General features: G+C 41.9%; 1 protein-coding gene and 1 long non-coding RNA gene across 3 annotated transcripts in view; one reads left to right on the forward strand and one right to left on the reverse strand.

The window, feature by feature from the left end:
- Nucleotides 1-11,005, reverse strand: part of atf7ip (activating transcription factor 7 interacting protein) — a 39,820-nt gene extending 28,815 nt beyond the window's left edge. The window contains exon 1 of one of the 2 annotated variants that reach the window (XM_061771461.1): nt 10,716-11,005. Coding sequence is in view for 1 of the 2 variants with exons in the window: in XM_061771459.1 (XP_061627443.1) it covers nt 7,620-7,721 (102 nt within the window). In the remaining variant the exon portion in view is untranslated. Of the gene's footprint in view, nt 1-7,619; nt 7,767-10,715 lie in introns of those variants that run through there. The other variant, XM_061771459.1, reaches the window with a different exon arrangement.
- Nucleotides 11,006-11,081: 76 nt separating this feature from the next.
- Nucleotides 11,082-15,115, forward strand: LOC133477096 (uncharacterized). Its single transcript, XR_009788235.1, has 2 exons — nt 11,082-11,221; nt 14,274-15,115. It is a non-coding gene; the product is annotated as an uncharacterized LOC133477096 (long non-coding RNA).
- The last annotated feature ends 817 nt before the right edge of the window (nt 15,116-15,932 follow it).

Consider the following 15,932-nt stretch of genomic DNA (forward strand, 5'->3'; position numbering starts at 1 on the left):
ACACATGGCCCCTTTCATTCTTTCCTTTACACGGGTCAGTCGTCCTGGTTCCTTTGCAGAAAAACAGCCCCGAAGCATGATGTTTCCACCCCCATGCTTCACAGTAGGTATGGTGTTCTTTGGATGCAACTCAGCGTTCTTTCTCTTCCAAACATGAAAAGTTGAGTTTTTACTAAAAAGTTATATTTTGGTTTCATCTGACCATATGACATTCTCCCAATCCTCTTATGGATCATCCAAATGCTCTCCAGCAAACTTCAGACGGGCCTGGACATGTACTGGCTTAAGCAGGGGGACACATCTGACACTGCAGGATTTGTGTCCCTGGCGGTGTAGTATGTTACTGATGGTAGCCTTTGTTACTTTGGTCGCAGCTCTCTGCAGGTCATTCAGTAGGTCCCCCTGTATGGTTCTGGAATTTTTGCTCACCTTTCTTGTTATTTTGACGTCACGGGGTGAGATCTTGCGTGGAGCCCCAGATTGAGTGAGATTATCAGTGGTCTTGTATGTCTTCAATTTTCTAATAATTGCTCCCACATTTGATTTCTTCACACCAAGCTGCTTACCTATTGCAGACTTAGTCTTCCCAGCCTGGTGCAGTTTCTAGAATTCTGTTTCTGGTCTGCTTTGTCAGCTCTTTGGTCTTGGCCATAGTGGAGTTTGGAGTGTGACTGTTTGAGTTTGTGGACAGGTGTCTTTTATACTGATGAGTTCAAACAGGTGCCATTAATGCAGGTAACGAGTGGAGGGGAGAGGAGCCTCTTAAAGAGAAGTTACAGGTCTGTGAGAGCCAGAAATCTTGCTTGTTTGTAGGTGACCAAATACTTATTTTCCACCATAATTGGCTAATAAATTCTTTAAAAGTCAGACAATGTGATTTTCATTTGGGAACTGAGGACACTAATTGTTGAAGCTTTGTAGGTGGAATTCCTTCCCATCCTTGCTTAATGTACAACTTCAGTTTCTCAACAGTCTGGGGTCTCTGCTGTCGTATTTTGCGCTTCATAATGCGCCACGCATTTTCAGTGGGAGAACGGTCTGGACTGGTGGCAGGCCAGTCTAGTAGTCGCACTCTTACTACAAAACCACGGTGTTGGAACACACACAAAATGTGACTTGGCAGTGTCTTGCTGAAATAAACACAGACATCCCTGAAAAAGACGTTGCTTGGATGGCAGCATGTTGCTCCAAAACCTGTATGTACCTTTTAGCATTAATGGCGCCTTCACAGATGTGCAAGTTACCCATGCCACAGGCACAAATACATAGCCATGCCATCACAGATTTGAGACACAACTTAAAAAGGCTGCCGCACACCGAGTGATGCGACCTTGCAGAGGACAGCGTCACAATGTCGCAGACTACAGCCAATGCACATAAGCTTCCACACGCACTGAAAATACATTTCCGGGTTGTAAATGAGCGAGACACAGCCATCACCTGCGCTCCCACCAAGCCATACAAATACAGTATATAAAGTATCCAAACAGTGCCGTGAAAATCTATTTGACCCCTTTTCAAATAATTTTTTTGCAGTTTCCCCACTTTGTTTAATGTGATCAAAGAAATGTATATATCAGACAAAGACAACCCAAGTAAACATGAAATACAGTTTTTAAATGATGATTTTATTTATTAAGGAAAAGGAAAACATTCAAAGCTACTTGCCACTGTGTAAAAAAAGTAACTGCCCCCTAAACCTAATAACTGGTTGACTCTTGAGTCTTTAAGATCCCTGTGAAGATATTTTGGCCCACTCTTCCTCTTCAGAATTGTTTTAATACAGCAACACTGGAGGGTTTTCGAGCATGAACAACCTTTTTGATGTCATGGCACAGCATTTCAATTGGATTCAAGTCCGGATTTTGATTAGGGCCACTCAAGAATTTTTTTTAAGCCATTCAGACGTTGATTTGCTGGTCTGTTTTGGATCGTTGTCCTGCTGCAGAACCCAAGTGCGCTTCAGCTTGAGGTCACGAACTGATGGTATAACATTCTCGTTCAGGATTTTCTGGTAAAGAGCAGAATTGATTGTTTCCATTTCATTCCATTGCAATACCACCACCACGTTTGACTGTTGGTCTGATGTTCCTTTTCTGAAATGCTGTGTGTTATATTTACACCAGATGTAATGAGACACATACTTTCCAAAATGCTAAACTTCTGTCTCGTCAATCCATAGAATATTCTCCAAAAGGTCTTGAGAATCTAGGGAAAGACCCCAAGATACTTGAACTCTTCCACTTGGGGCAAGATCTCCTCCCTAACCCCGAGAGGGCACTCCACCCTTTTCCAACTGAGGACCATGGCCTCAGATTTGGAGGTGCTGATTTTCATCACAGTCGCTTCACACTCGGCTGCGAACTAGTCTATTGAGAGATGAAGATCGCGGCTTGAGGAACCCATCAGCGACGTGATACTGACATCATCAAACTGTACCCCCTTAACACAACAACTGCGCCCAGACATTCTGTCCATTAAGGTAATGAACAGAATTGGTGACAAAGGACAGTCTTGGCGGAGTCCAACTCTCACTGGAAACGAATCTGACTTACTGCCGGAAATGCGGACTAAACTCTGACACTGGTCGTACGGGGACCAAACAGCCGTATCAGGGAGTCCGGCACCCCATACTCCCGGACACACCTCCTAGAGGACTCCCCGACGGTCGAACGCCTTCTCCAAGTCCAGAAAACACATGTAGACTGGTTGGACAAACTCCCATGCACCCTTGAGAACCCTGCTGAGGGTGTAGAGCTGGTCCACTGTTCCAAGGCCAGGAGGAAAATCACACTGCTCCTCCTGATATTCGACTTGTTGACGAAGCTTCCTCTCCAGAACACCTGAATAGACATTACCAGGGAGGCTGGTAATATCTATATGATAATATTCAACACCCATTTTCCATATCGCACATCAAATCTGTTTCCAATATTGTGCAGCCCTATGGGAATCATTCTGGTTTGTTTTTTGCAAAGGTAAGACAAGCCTATGTTATTTTTGGTCAGCAGTGGTTTTAGCCTAAGAACCCTGCCATGGATGCCATTTTTGTCCAGTCTTTTCCTTATTGTTGAGTCATGAACACTGACCCTAACTGTGGAATGGTTCTCCCATGCCTCAGTTCTTTAGATATTGTCCTTGGTTCCTTTGCAACCTCCTGGATGAGTCATCGACGTGTTCTTGAAGGTAATTTTCATAGGCTAGCCACTTCTGGGAAGGTTCCCCAACTGTTCCATGTTTTCTCCATTTGTGGATAATGGCTCTCACCGTGATTCGGTCAAGTACTAAAGCTTTAGAAATGGTAACCCTTTCCAGGCTGATAGATGTCAATTTCTCTTCTGTTCTTCCATTTCTTTGGATCGTGGCATTTTGTTGGAGCTTTTTGAGATCTTTTGGCCGGCATTATTTTGACAGGACAGGTTCTATTTAAGTGATTTCTTGATTGAACAGGTGGGGAGATAATCAGGCTCTGTGTGGTCAGTGAAAATGAACTCAAGTTTTCCAAAAACTGTCCTCTCCCACAGTTAATTCATTATTTATCAAGGGGGGTTACTTTTTCACACAGGGCCAGGTAACTTTGAATAGTGTTTTTCCTTTATAAATACGAACGCAAATTCCAGTGAAGTCTCTTTTGTCTCTCTTTCAGTGTCAAACCCAAATATTTTCAGTCTCCGGGAAAAATAAAGAAAATTAACTCACTGTGCCAATACTTTTGGAGGGAATTTTAGATGGTTGGATCCAAGGCAATCACGTCATTTGTTGATAAGCTTCTCACTTTCAGCCCTTCTATACCATGCCGTGTGCAAGGAGCATCAAGAAGGGTTCAATACCTATATTCTCCCTGACTGCCTCCCAAGATTTCCCTTTACACTGCCGAAGATTGTCTGTCAGTTCTTCCATATTTCAATGGAGAAAAGAAAAATCAGCAACATCATCAAGGAACCATCATGCTCAGAAAAGCAGCAGACACAGATGGACCAGAATCGGAAGATCATTGCAGGTAAGTTAGTTGGAAAATGAACCTCATGGCAGGATCAGACAATAGATGCATAGACTTCTGCTCATTTTTATTTATTTTTGTCCTTAAAAGCAGCTCAGAGTTTAGGGTGGTTGATGTACCTTGCTCACCCCAAAAATTGTTTCTGAAATGCTTTTTCCTTGACCCTTGACCCTCTGGCAGCAATAAACTCAACCAAACGTTTCCTGTTGTTGCAGATTAGACCTGCACGATTAGGATGAATTTGGGCCCATTCCTCTTTACAAACCTGTTGCAGTTCAGCAAGATTCCTTGGGATGTCTGGTGTGACTAGCTCTCCTGAGGTTATGCCACAGCATCTCAATCGGGTTGAGGTCAGGACTTTGACTGAGCCACTCCAGAACACGCATTTTCTTCCAAAATCATTCTGTTGTTGGTTTGCTTCTGTGTTTTGGATCATTGTGTCCTGTTGCAACACCCATCTTCTATTGCGCTTCAACTGTTGGACAGACCGGCCTCCAGTTTTTTTTTTCTTCTTTATTCACGTGGGATAAACCCCTTGGGATGCAATATCTCGGTTGTGAGGGGGTCCCACACAAAAGATGGGGGGATCCAAAATACCACACTTAACAGAAAAGAAAGTTATTCTGCAAAACCTTTAGATAAACTTGTGAATTACTATTTCCATTGCTGATAGCAAATTGTCCAGGCCCTGAAGAAGAAAAGCACGCTCATACCATGGTGCTCCTTCCACTACTATGCTTCGCAGTGTGGTTACGGTTTTGATGTTGATGTGCTGTTCTGTTTTTCCTCCACACATGGCGTTGTGTGTTCCTCCCAAACATTTCAACTTTGTTTCATCTGTCCATCTGTCCACAGAATATTTTGCCAGTAGTGGTGTGGAACATCCTATTGCTCTATAGCAAACATGCAGCAGTTTTTTTAGACGGCAAAAGCTTCCTCCTTGGTGTTCTCCTATGAACCCAATTCTTGTTTAATGTTTTACATATGATAGATTTGTCAACAGAGATGTTGGCATGTGCCATTGATTTCTATAAGCCTTCATCTGACACTCTCTGGTTCTTTTTTACTCCATTGAGTATTCTGCACTGTGCTGTTGCAGTCATCTTTACAGGACGGCACGAGCAGCAACAGTGCTGAACTTTTTCCATTTATAGACAATTTTTCTAACTGTGGACTGATGAACATCAAGAGTTTTAGATATAATTTTGTTAACCTTTTCCAGCTTTATACAAGTCAACAGTTCGTAGGCCTTCTGAGAGCTCTTTTGAACGAGGTGTGGTAACTATCAGGCAATAATCCTTCTTGACAAAAGACAATCCTAAACTGGTGTGTTTTCTAGTGGCGAGAGCAGCTTTACACCACACCACCAATCTTGGGTCATTGATTGGACTCCATGTTGGCTCACACCTTACTCTTGAAGAATCCGTAGTCTAGAGGTTCACTTACATTATCCTCCCTGTCCTGTGAATGTTTACGTTACTTTAAAATAAAATACAAAAAACAGAATTGTTTGTGTGGTATTAGTTTAAGCAGACAGTTTATTCTTGTGATTTAAATGAAGATAAGAACACATTTTATCACCAATTTCTGATTAATTTATGATTTATGATTATTGCTGCGATGTGCTGTGTACTAAACATGCCGTTTATGTTATCCATCCAGTCTTTCTATCGCTTATCCTCACTAGGGTCGTGGGTGTGCTGGAGCCTAACCTAAGTGACTTTGGGCGAGGGGCGGTTACACCCTGGACTGGGCATAAACAACCATTCACACTCACATTCTCACCTATGGACAATTTAGAGTCTTCCGGTAAACTACCACCATCTCTTTGGAATGTGGGAGGAAACCGGAGTACCCGGAGAAAACCCACGTACGCACAGGGAGAACATGCACACATGCCCAGATTTGAACCCACAATCTCTGAACTGTGAGGCGGCTGTGGTAACCAGTTGTCCACGGTACCACCCATGTATTCCAGAGTCCAAGTTTATTCATTCTTGGGGTATCTAACATACCAAAATACATTGGTGTTTCCTAACATTCATGTTGATTCCTAGCGTCCCCCACTAAGGACAAAGTTACGTTTTCATACGTTTTGTTTATTTGCTACAAATGAGTTAACAAAACTGAACAACATTTTAATACAAAAAAATCTTTTTGAAGTGGGCCGAGGAAAAGGACTCAGATATAGATGTGATTTAAGGAAATAACATTTTAGTCCTCTTCCCGAGAGCCACCACATTCAGCAGATTATAGTGTTGAAAAAAGCATATTGTGTTTGGGTATTTTATTGGGAATTACCACCAGTACTGGATTGGAGTTGATTACTCTACATTGATGGTGGTCTGCAAGGAGTGCAATTGAAGTTATTATATTGTAATTCTGTTTTTAGCACAGTTAATTGCGGTATCATATTTAAATGGTTTGAAACGTCATCCAAAAGTGTTGCTCCTCAATACTCAAGAGTATCACTTTCAAAATTGTGACCTTTTTTTTTGCAAGGAGTTTGGGACGGAATGGAATATCATGGACACAAAGGCAATTGTACTCTAGTGATGCCATGGCATGCCATACCGAGCATCTAAAGTTATTGCTGTGTAGTATTATTGGATGTAGTGGAACCTTGGTTTACGAACAACCCGGTTGACAAACAATTATAACGAACAAAGTTTTTGAAAAATAAACATTTCTTCAGCTTACACAATTTCAGTTCACAAACAGTCTTTTTATAGCCGTGGAAGGCTCAGTCGTGCTTTTTCCCCAACGGTGTTTCCCAACGTTTGGTCTGGTCTGTCAGCTGTACTATTGAATTAGTAATAAATCCAATTTGTATAGAGATTTTCTCAACATCCAAAAATGCTAACATGTGTGTACCCAAAGAGAAAAGTAAAAGAAAAACCTGAAGATTTGGTGGATGCAGCAGGGGCAACGAGGAAATCTTCCCTCCGCGGAAGAAGGAGACGCTAGCTAGTGACTGCTAGCTAGCAAGCTCAAGTAGTAGGCACTGGTCCCAGCCAGAGGGTGTTAACCGCACTGAGAGAGGTGAAAGTCTGCCCGGCTTCCACCTTTGGCCACAGTGCGAGAGCTCACTGGTGATAGTGTTAGAGATGCTTCTTAGTCTACTGTTTCTGAGTAAATCCCGTTCCCTTGGATTTGAATGTGCCGTCTTAAACTGAGCGACGACACAGCCTTGTTTATGGTAACCATGGATACCGCTACCCTAAAATGGCCACCAGAGCCCACAATGCAGCGAGGTTCCCAAAGCATACAATATTGTATGCGAAGAGGCTAACACGTTGCACACCGATTTCCGAGTAAACCCACTGTTGTTATTGAACACACACTGATATTTCTTCACATTAGGTCTATCTTGTACTGTATTTCTAACTACACACTGATGAAAACAAGATAAACATAATTTTGTTCTGGGCCTTAAATGGATTACTTGCATTACTATTAATTTCAATGGGAAACAAACATTGGCGAACCTCGTGACAGAACGAATAAAATTCGTAAACTGAGATTCCACTGTATATTGTAAGATTTTTCCATGATGAGATGACAAACTTATGGTGATGTAAAAAATAATAATAATAATAAAATAAAAAAGTGTTCTTACCTGGGTTGAGTTGTGCTGCTTGTGAATTTGAAACCAGTGATAGAAATTCCACCAACCGAGTGATAATGGTTCAGCGATAATAGGGGATGGACATTCGTACATCGATTTGTTGATGGGCTGCAGAATAACTCAAACAGGATGTGTTCAGCCAAATTTTAATGATCTTGGTTATATGCAATATGCTGAATTATGAAAAAGCACAGTTTGATGTGCAAAATAAGCATGTCATTGAATTCGGTTTCCTTTTGTATGTTACTTTAAAGTATTTGTATGTGTCCATTGTGTCTCCAAGAACTGCTTATTGGCAGAAAATGCACAATAAAACCATTTTCATTGCTTACTGACAGACTACGTTGTACTTAGTTTTCATTGTAGTTATTCTTTGCATTTCCTGACCTGAAAACCAAAGTATGTGACAACCCATGATTATTGAACACCATTACACCTTCAAGTATAGGGTATAAAGTATGGGATCTATTCTAAAATCAGCTTAGTCCTATGCTGTTCGTGTGGCAGACATCTTGCCTCACTCAATCTGATGTGTGTAACGTGAAATCGCTAGAGCGGCCATGATCTGCAGCCACGGGAGCTAGTCTTCGTCTGCCCCAATATAAACAGGCCAAATACATTCTCCCCAGATCGGATAACACATAACTAACATGTACACAAAAAGGTCAATTCAGTATGTGTTTTTGAGCGTATGAGATGAAATGGATTTAAAATCTTTGTGCTTTTGGTACCTTGCAGATCGTTTCCTTGATGAATCTGATGGCAATATGAACATGCCATTTTAAAAGGTCTCAAAAACTACACTTGTGAAGCCATAAAATCTGCAACTATTTAAATGTTAGATTTTTAGTTGCTAACCCAGTTATGCAATTAAGGTGCCTCCCTGAAATGGGCTGGAAAATGATAAATAGAACAGTATTTCACAAAGGCCTCGTTTCTGAAATTCTGCTCCTAGGAAATACTGTACACTTACCACCACAAATGAATGTTATTATGAATGCGGGTAAACCCGACAGACTCTGATCAGTGCCAAATTAATCAGCCTTCTAAAACATAGCTGACTTTTGCTCTGTGGGTTAAACAGAAAACACAGCCCTGGTCACTTATCTATAAATCACTACATCAAGTAGATTGGATACATTTGTAAAGAGCTGTTCAAAACTGCTCATGTCTACCCAGCCGCTGAAATTAAGCCACACCCACATTCAAGGCCAGTGTGGCGCATGGAAAATTACTGGCCTGTACCATTTCAAACCAACAGGGGGGTTGAATGTAGTATGACTACAAGGAATGCAGCAGCTAGACACTCACCTGTAACAAAATTCTGCTGCCAGAGGCCATAGGATGGTGTTTAACCTAAAACTATTATAATCTAAAAAGTATTAAAATGCCTTAGATCTTTTATTGACCAAGCTGTGGTATTTACAGAGTCCCAGTGAGTTTATTCTTTTTGCATTGACGTTCTTTCTTACACTCACAACCTCGACAACTTCTCAACAAACCCGTTCCCCTAAAACTCTCACCTCTGCAGTCCGCTGGGCATGGTGCTCGCTTTAGCTCTGACACATTCAGTTCAATCGAATGGTTGAAGCATCCATACGCGAGACACCCAGTACACACGGATCAACATTGAAAGCGGTGTGTTAAGTAGCAAGAAAATCGGTTTAAATCATAGCAAACTGCGGGAGTCCCAGTAGTGGGCAAGATCACGGACCAAAAAGCAATGGTGAGCATAGCAATTCCAAAACACCCAGTCAGACAACACAATCTGCTGTATCGTAATCCCTTATTCTACTCTCAGCCTCCAGGGGGACGTACTGATGATGGTAACAAACCGCATTCTTTTTCTCTTAGGCGTCAATGCAGTTTGATGGCATTTCTTAATATTCACACAAATTATGGGCACTATCACAAATATTCCATCCTTAGTAAATGTAAGCAAAATCAGTAATATAAAAAGCATTTTTTGTTTAGGCGTTGTTAGACAGTTATAAACTAAAAATATATATATAATTTCTGTAGAAAGTTTGTGTGAATGCTGAGGAGCTGAACAAGAATGCTGTAAAATGTATTGAAATGTAGGAAATGGCAAATCTAAGTTTTAAAAAAATCCTGTATTTTTTCCTAATGACAAGTGATCAAATGCTAACAGTATGCCAACATACATCGCGATAGCAACGCGAGTACATAAAGCACTAAGGCGCGTTGATAAGGGGTTTACATCCCTCTTTGTATTCTGCTGCTATTTCTAATGTCAACTGATAAATTGCCGACATGCTAGAAGTTGATATACTAACAATCATAAGATCGACAGACAAAGAAAAAGGCCTGACGCCAATTGAGAAAAGTTTTGCACCTCTTCGTGTATTTTGGTGCTATCTCGAATGAGAATTTCCGAAATGCTAACATGCTAACAGTTGGTATGGTAACATGGCAAAATAGCATCCAAAATACATGAAGTGCTAACGTCCTCATGAATGAGCTTTACAGTTTGACGCTGGAATAATTGGGTCGAGAAATGTGGAAGGAAATAACGTATGAAAAATCCCAAGCCAGCCTGAATGAACTGGACATCTCGACTTTTAAACGGTTTTAAACGGTTGAGAAACATGGAAGGATTTGAAAAATGTATCAAATGTCTCCAGCAATTTGAGAATTTTGTCAAGGAAAATGTGTTATTTTTCTGCAAAAAGTGGGAATATTTGGAACGTGAAATAAGATTCTGTGAGTGAGTTGGACATTTTTCGACGTCATTATGGTTTGGATTAATCGAGAAATGTGAACGTTTAAGGAAACAAAAAAGTAAGCCAAAACAAAAAACTAAATATAATGATTAGTGGTAAAAATAAATAAATAACTGCAGGAGTCATACAATTCCGAAAAGCAAAGGCTAACGAATCGCGTCAGCTTAAAAGTGCAAAATGTAAGACTCTCCAATTGAAATAAAACTGTACACATAGTGTAACAGGTAAAAATGTGTCTTGATGAAGAGCCCACTGTGATAAAAATGTTTATGTGTTGTACAAATACGCAAAAAAAGAGCTTTTCCTCTTGTATGCTAGCTGTAGCCGCAGTACCATCACTCACCGAGAGTGGCGTCGTCAAGCGATGTTCCCACGATTTTTCCCGATTCGCGAGAAATAAGTCCGTCCGCTCCTCTTCAACGCCTCGGGATGTACTTAACAACCCTACTTTCTATAGTATAGTCCGCTGGCCCGGAAAGCTGTGGAGGGGCGGGGGGAGCCGGTTAAATGTGCCACAACGGCGACCGACGGCTACGGTGCGGTGCTCGGTTCGCTTTGGCGCTCGCGAGCCGACTCCAGCAGTCTTCACTCAGTCGTCCAGTCGCCTGCAGTAGCTCCTCCTCTTTTCCAACACACGCGCGCACGCGCGCACGCACACACACAAATTAAAAAATAAAAAAAAAAGTCTGTGGCGCGGAGGCGGGAAGAGCGAAGAGCCAGTGGAGGAGGAAGAAGCCGAGTGGGAGGGGAGATGGTGGACTCTACCAGCCCTCGCGTCCCGGTCGTCGGTTGGCTCGTGTCTTTGACGGTGTGCGTGTGAGAGCTCTCTGCCACAGCCACAACCGGAAGGTAGGTAGGTAGCTAGGTAGGGCCTACGAAAGTCCACACTAGACTCGCTCCTGTTGGGACTGATGCCGAAGCTGCGCTGAAACAGTGGACGTCCAGACCGCACTGACACAAAACGTTAACATGGCGGATGGGAAACGGTAGGGGCCGGGCTTGGTTGACCTGAGGGGGAGGGGTTAAATGGCGGGGGGGGGGGGGGGGGGGGGGGGGGAGTCAGATCGAACGACAACCCCCAAGCAAGCAAGCACTGTTCACTTGAAACTGCTTTACGCTGGATCAGCAAGGTGCACTACATTTGTCTCACGGTTCTGTAGGTTCAGGGTTCGGATCTCACATTGGCTGGCCGTGGATTTGGGAAGCGGGTCTTCAACGGGCACTTGCCTGACTTGATCCACCGCTTAATGCGTAATCGCAATTATAGAAACCGTCAATAAAAGCGCAATATGTCAGCACGCAACTGTTCCACGCACATCATCTGAAGCAGGTCAGAATCAATAATTATCTAAAATGACCACGAAAAAAAAAATCAGTTAAGAGAACTCACCGGAGATGGAGATTAATAAATGTATTAATGTGTACAAATTGTGACCAAAGGGTTTTCGCAAGTCAGAACTTGCTTGCTCTGACCAACCAATCAGAGGACAGAAGAAAAAGCTTCAGTTATTGTGGGGCAGCTGATGCAAATTTGAAACCTGATTGGTTAAAGAAACAGTCCCTATTGCCAATATGGTTAAAAGTACATCGGCCGGCGCAACGGATTCTAAAGGTCATGGGCGGATAAGATTGACATAACAGCAGATAGAGGTTGAAATCTGGACCCCGCCAAAAAAAAAATCTAACATTTCATGAGGACGCTAGTCTGCATGTCGCCACTTAGGAAAGACTTAAAAATACCAATTCCCACTTTCCTGTCAGGGATTTAAGTTTTTGTGACACATAGGCAAATTTTTTAAATACACTCACACACATATATGTGTGTATATATATATATATATATATATATATATATATATATATATATATATATATGTATGTATATTATATAGAAAGAGGTGTAACAATTCATCAATTAATCGACATCTAAACGATTATCAAATTAACAACTATTTTGATAATGATTAATGGTTGATGAATGGATCAATTTTTGTTTATTTTCTGACGTTATGGACCAAATCAGTAACTGCCTCAATTTATGTCTGTCCATTTTCTGCACTTTCAATTGGAAATAATGTCCTGTTTTTGAATAAAGGGACGGAAATTAAAAAAGCACTTAATGTACGTTACGTTGAGCAGCCAGTCGCTACCAGATGATCAGCTGTTAACTTCCACCAATGGCATTACCTTTCTCTGCATCATCTTGAGAAGTTCACCACCCTGCTTTCTCTCCTGCCTGTCGAACCTCTGCTGGACACCGCTGTACGCTGTCAAGCCAGCCAGCTATCAGCTGTTTACCAGTGCTCGGCAAAATGGCACCGTAGACGGAGCAAGGTATTTGGGCAGAAACTGAAGGTGTTACAGAAATCACAAATGGGTGAAGTCAATTTGCGCGTAAGCGAGATCGTGGAAGGTGATTTGCGAATCGGAGGGGTTTACTGTAACAAAGAGAACAAAAGAACAGGGCTATACTACTTTTTTTCTTCCTAGAATTCAACTTCAACACGGGTCCATTTGACTTACAATGTAACACAAGTGTTATTCACTTAACCAGTTGTAGGAAGAGGCGGCTAACTGCATGCAACCATTGTAAATGTTTTTACAGCAGTCTCGATATTGTACATGCTCGGCAGGCCTGATTAAAGAACAGAAGCCCGCGGGCCACACTTTGCCCACCACGCTGTTTGGTCGAAGATGGATTTACACTGCAGTTCCCATTCCCATTTAGTTGCCAAATGGCTTTTTTCACATCTATTTACGTGGACGTTCCAAACGATGCATTTCCGCTACCGCTGTGTTTACACTCACTGAAGACACGATGCGACCCACAAGCGGTTCAAATGCTTAAAAGCACAAACATTGTAATCGTATCACTTGTTGCCACTTGGTTTACTTTGAATTATCATACATCACATTGTAGGTGACACCCAATTCACAATTTATATGGCAACAATAAAATAGTATTGTATCAACAACAACAACAAAACACTTCCATGCATCAAATGTGTCAAGATCCTAACGTGGAGTGCCACGTTGCTGAGTTCCTCATTCTGCTGACATCATGCAGCAGTCAGCCATTTTGTTGACTTGCCCGAAACGTGCAGTTCCCCAGGCGGCCACAAGGAGGTAAGTCATGCTAATGTAGCAAAAGCAGCAAGACTTTTTTTTTTTTAATGTTCCTGCTCCTGTGGTATACTGCCTAAATCCCTTTGTGGTGAGCCTGTTCCAGGTCCAAAATCCAAATGATGAGCAATAATTGCTAGCTGAATTGATAGATGTTCTCTCTGTTTCTCACACAATTGCACACCATACCTGACAGGCCTTTTAAAAGTTACGAGTTTACAGTCCTTATTCTACCCTTGTTTACGATGTTATTCTACAATAACAATATAATTGTTTCAGAATGAAAGATCTTACATTTCTAGTAACGTAAAAATTGGCAAAAAAAAGTTGTTTCAGGAACACTGTTATACGATATAGAGGTCCTTTACCCACTCAGTGTTGCAAATTGGCGCAACGTCGTTGAAGAAAAACATACAATACAAAAGTAAAACTAGTATCGCAATGGTTATTAAATTTACATTAAGTGGATATCTGCATTTTGTCTCTGAGTTTTACTTACTACTTTTACTTTTCCGATTATCACACCAGTCGTAGACACATGTTGAACTTTTAATTTTCTGTTATTCTTTTTTGGGCGATTCTGATACTAATCAAACACCCATAATAAGCTACCAGTACGTAGAGTTTTCAAGTGTTTTTTTTCAAGTCACTTTATGTCTGAAATCCCCTCAGAGACGGACCCCCTTGGTGTCAAATACTGTGTGTGTTTGTTCACTTGAACATTGCGTTATCAGAATTGTGGCTAACTGTCAAATTCTTGTGTTTCTTTCCGTTCAAGACCCGAGTCTGTTGGACAACAACAAGGAAGCAGATGGCCTAGGTTTAGTGACATCTACTGGCATTTGGAAGGAAAATCCCTTTTGGTTTGTTTTTTGTGACTTTTCTGCAAGGTTGATGATAATAGTCACATTAAAGTCTACAACGCGAAATCTTGCTGCCTGCAAAGAAGAAGAAACCTCTGCATTTGGTGAGGATTTGGACAAAGGAGCTGGTACAGGAATTTGTGTCATGGTTGGAAGCGCCCCCCCCCCAGACACACACACACCCCCGCGCAGAATGCTAAGCATCTGCTCACGATGATCTTCTGTGAACCAGGAAGTAGCCTGCTAACAAACAAACCCGCACACACCACTCCCATTTTGTTTTGGTTTTCATTTTCGTTAACTGCCCTCTATTGAGTATCATTGCAGTTATAGGCTCATTATGGCCTTGTTAAAATAACAATTGAGTAGTTGTGAGTAGTTGTGCTTAAAACCAAAATTAGTTTGCATTGAATTTGACCTCAGTGATCTAGACAATGCGACTGCTAGATAGGGTTAAACCTTGTGCTTCCCCCCACCGAAGGACTTTGTTTGCTGCTTCGTCACATTCGTATTTGTATGAAAGTAGCAATTCATGTTACTATTTAGTTCATTAGTGAACAAGCTGAGGTGCGATGGAAGAGTTGCTGCCCATCAGTCGAATCATTGCCGGCTTAGCCTCAGCCTTTCCTCAATGATTCTGAACCTTTAATTCCTCTTTTTGGTCCATCCTGTAGGTGGCAGCCATATTGTACCCGGCTAAGTTTGTACTTGCTCTGTCCCACATACGTTGTCCAGTTATTAAAGTTTCCACAGGTGACATTTTGGGGATTTAAGGGGAAGGACGGGAACGGCTCAAGCAGGAGAATTTTCTATTAATTTCTTTAGCGCTCTGACAAAAGAGATGAAAGGCTTTTATTTCAGCTTGAGGATGGCCGAGGACATCTTGAAACATGAAAGTGTAAAATCCACTGGGAGGCTTGAAGGTAACAAAAGCTCCTCATCTGATAATTCAGTCTCTTCTCATTTCTGTACCGTTATAAAAATGACTGGCATCGACACACGACACATCTTTCATGTACGTTGCTAAGATCTGACGATCCTGCTCATCTTGCCAAGACCAATGTTGTCAAGATGATAGAAGTATGACGGGTATGCCCTAACCCAGTTTCTGCTGGAATCATAGAAGACAACTGAACATTTGAAAAGCTCAGGAAATTGAACAATTGTCCTGTCCTCTATTTGATATGACGTGCTTGGTGTTGTAGTGGTTAGTTAGCATGGCTGCCTCACAGTACTGGGCTTCTGCGTTTGAATCCTTCATGTTCTCCCAGCGCTTGTATGTTAGGGTTCATTGAAGACTGTAAACCAATGCGAATGCGAGTGTGAATGCTTGCTTATCCATGTGTCGTGGAATTGGCTGGCGTCCAGTCCAGGATCTACGCCACGTCGCACCCAAAGTCCGCTGGGATGAGCTCTATCAAGTTCACCCAATGTGGTTATGGGCAAAAGAAAATGGATGGATGGATGACATAACTGGAAGAAAAATCGTCTGTCTGCGTCAACCACTCTTGACTTTCTGCGGTAGACGTATATCGCGAAATAGCGACAAAATGAACAGGATGTCTCGTGGCCTC

The sequence above is a fragment of the Phyllopteryx taeniolatus genome, chromosome 4, assembly GCF_024500385.1.
Source record: "Phyllopteryx taeniolatus isolate TA_2022b chromosome 4, UOR_Ptae_1.2, whole genome shotgun sequence".
In the NCBI taxonomy this organism is placed as follows: domain Eukaryota; kingdom Metazoa; phylum Chordata; class Actinopteri; order Syngnathiformes; family Syngnathidae; genus Phyllopteryx; species Phyllopteryx taeniolatus.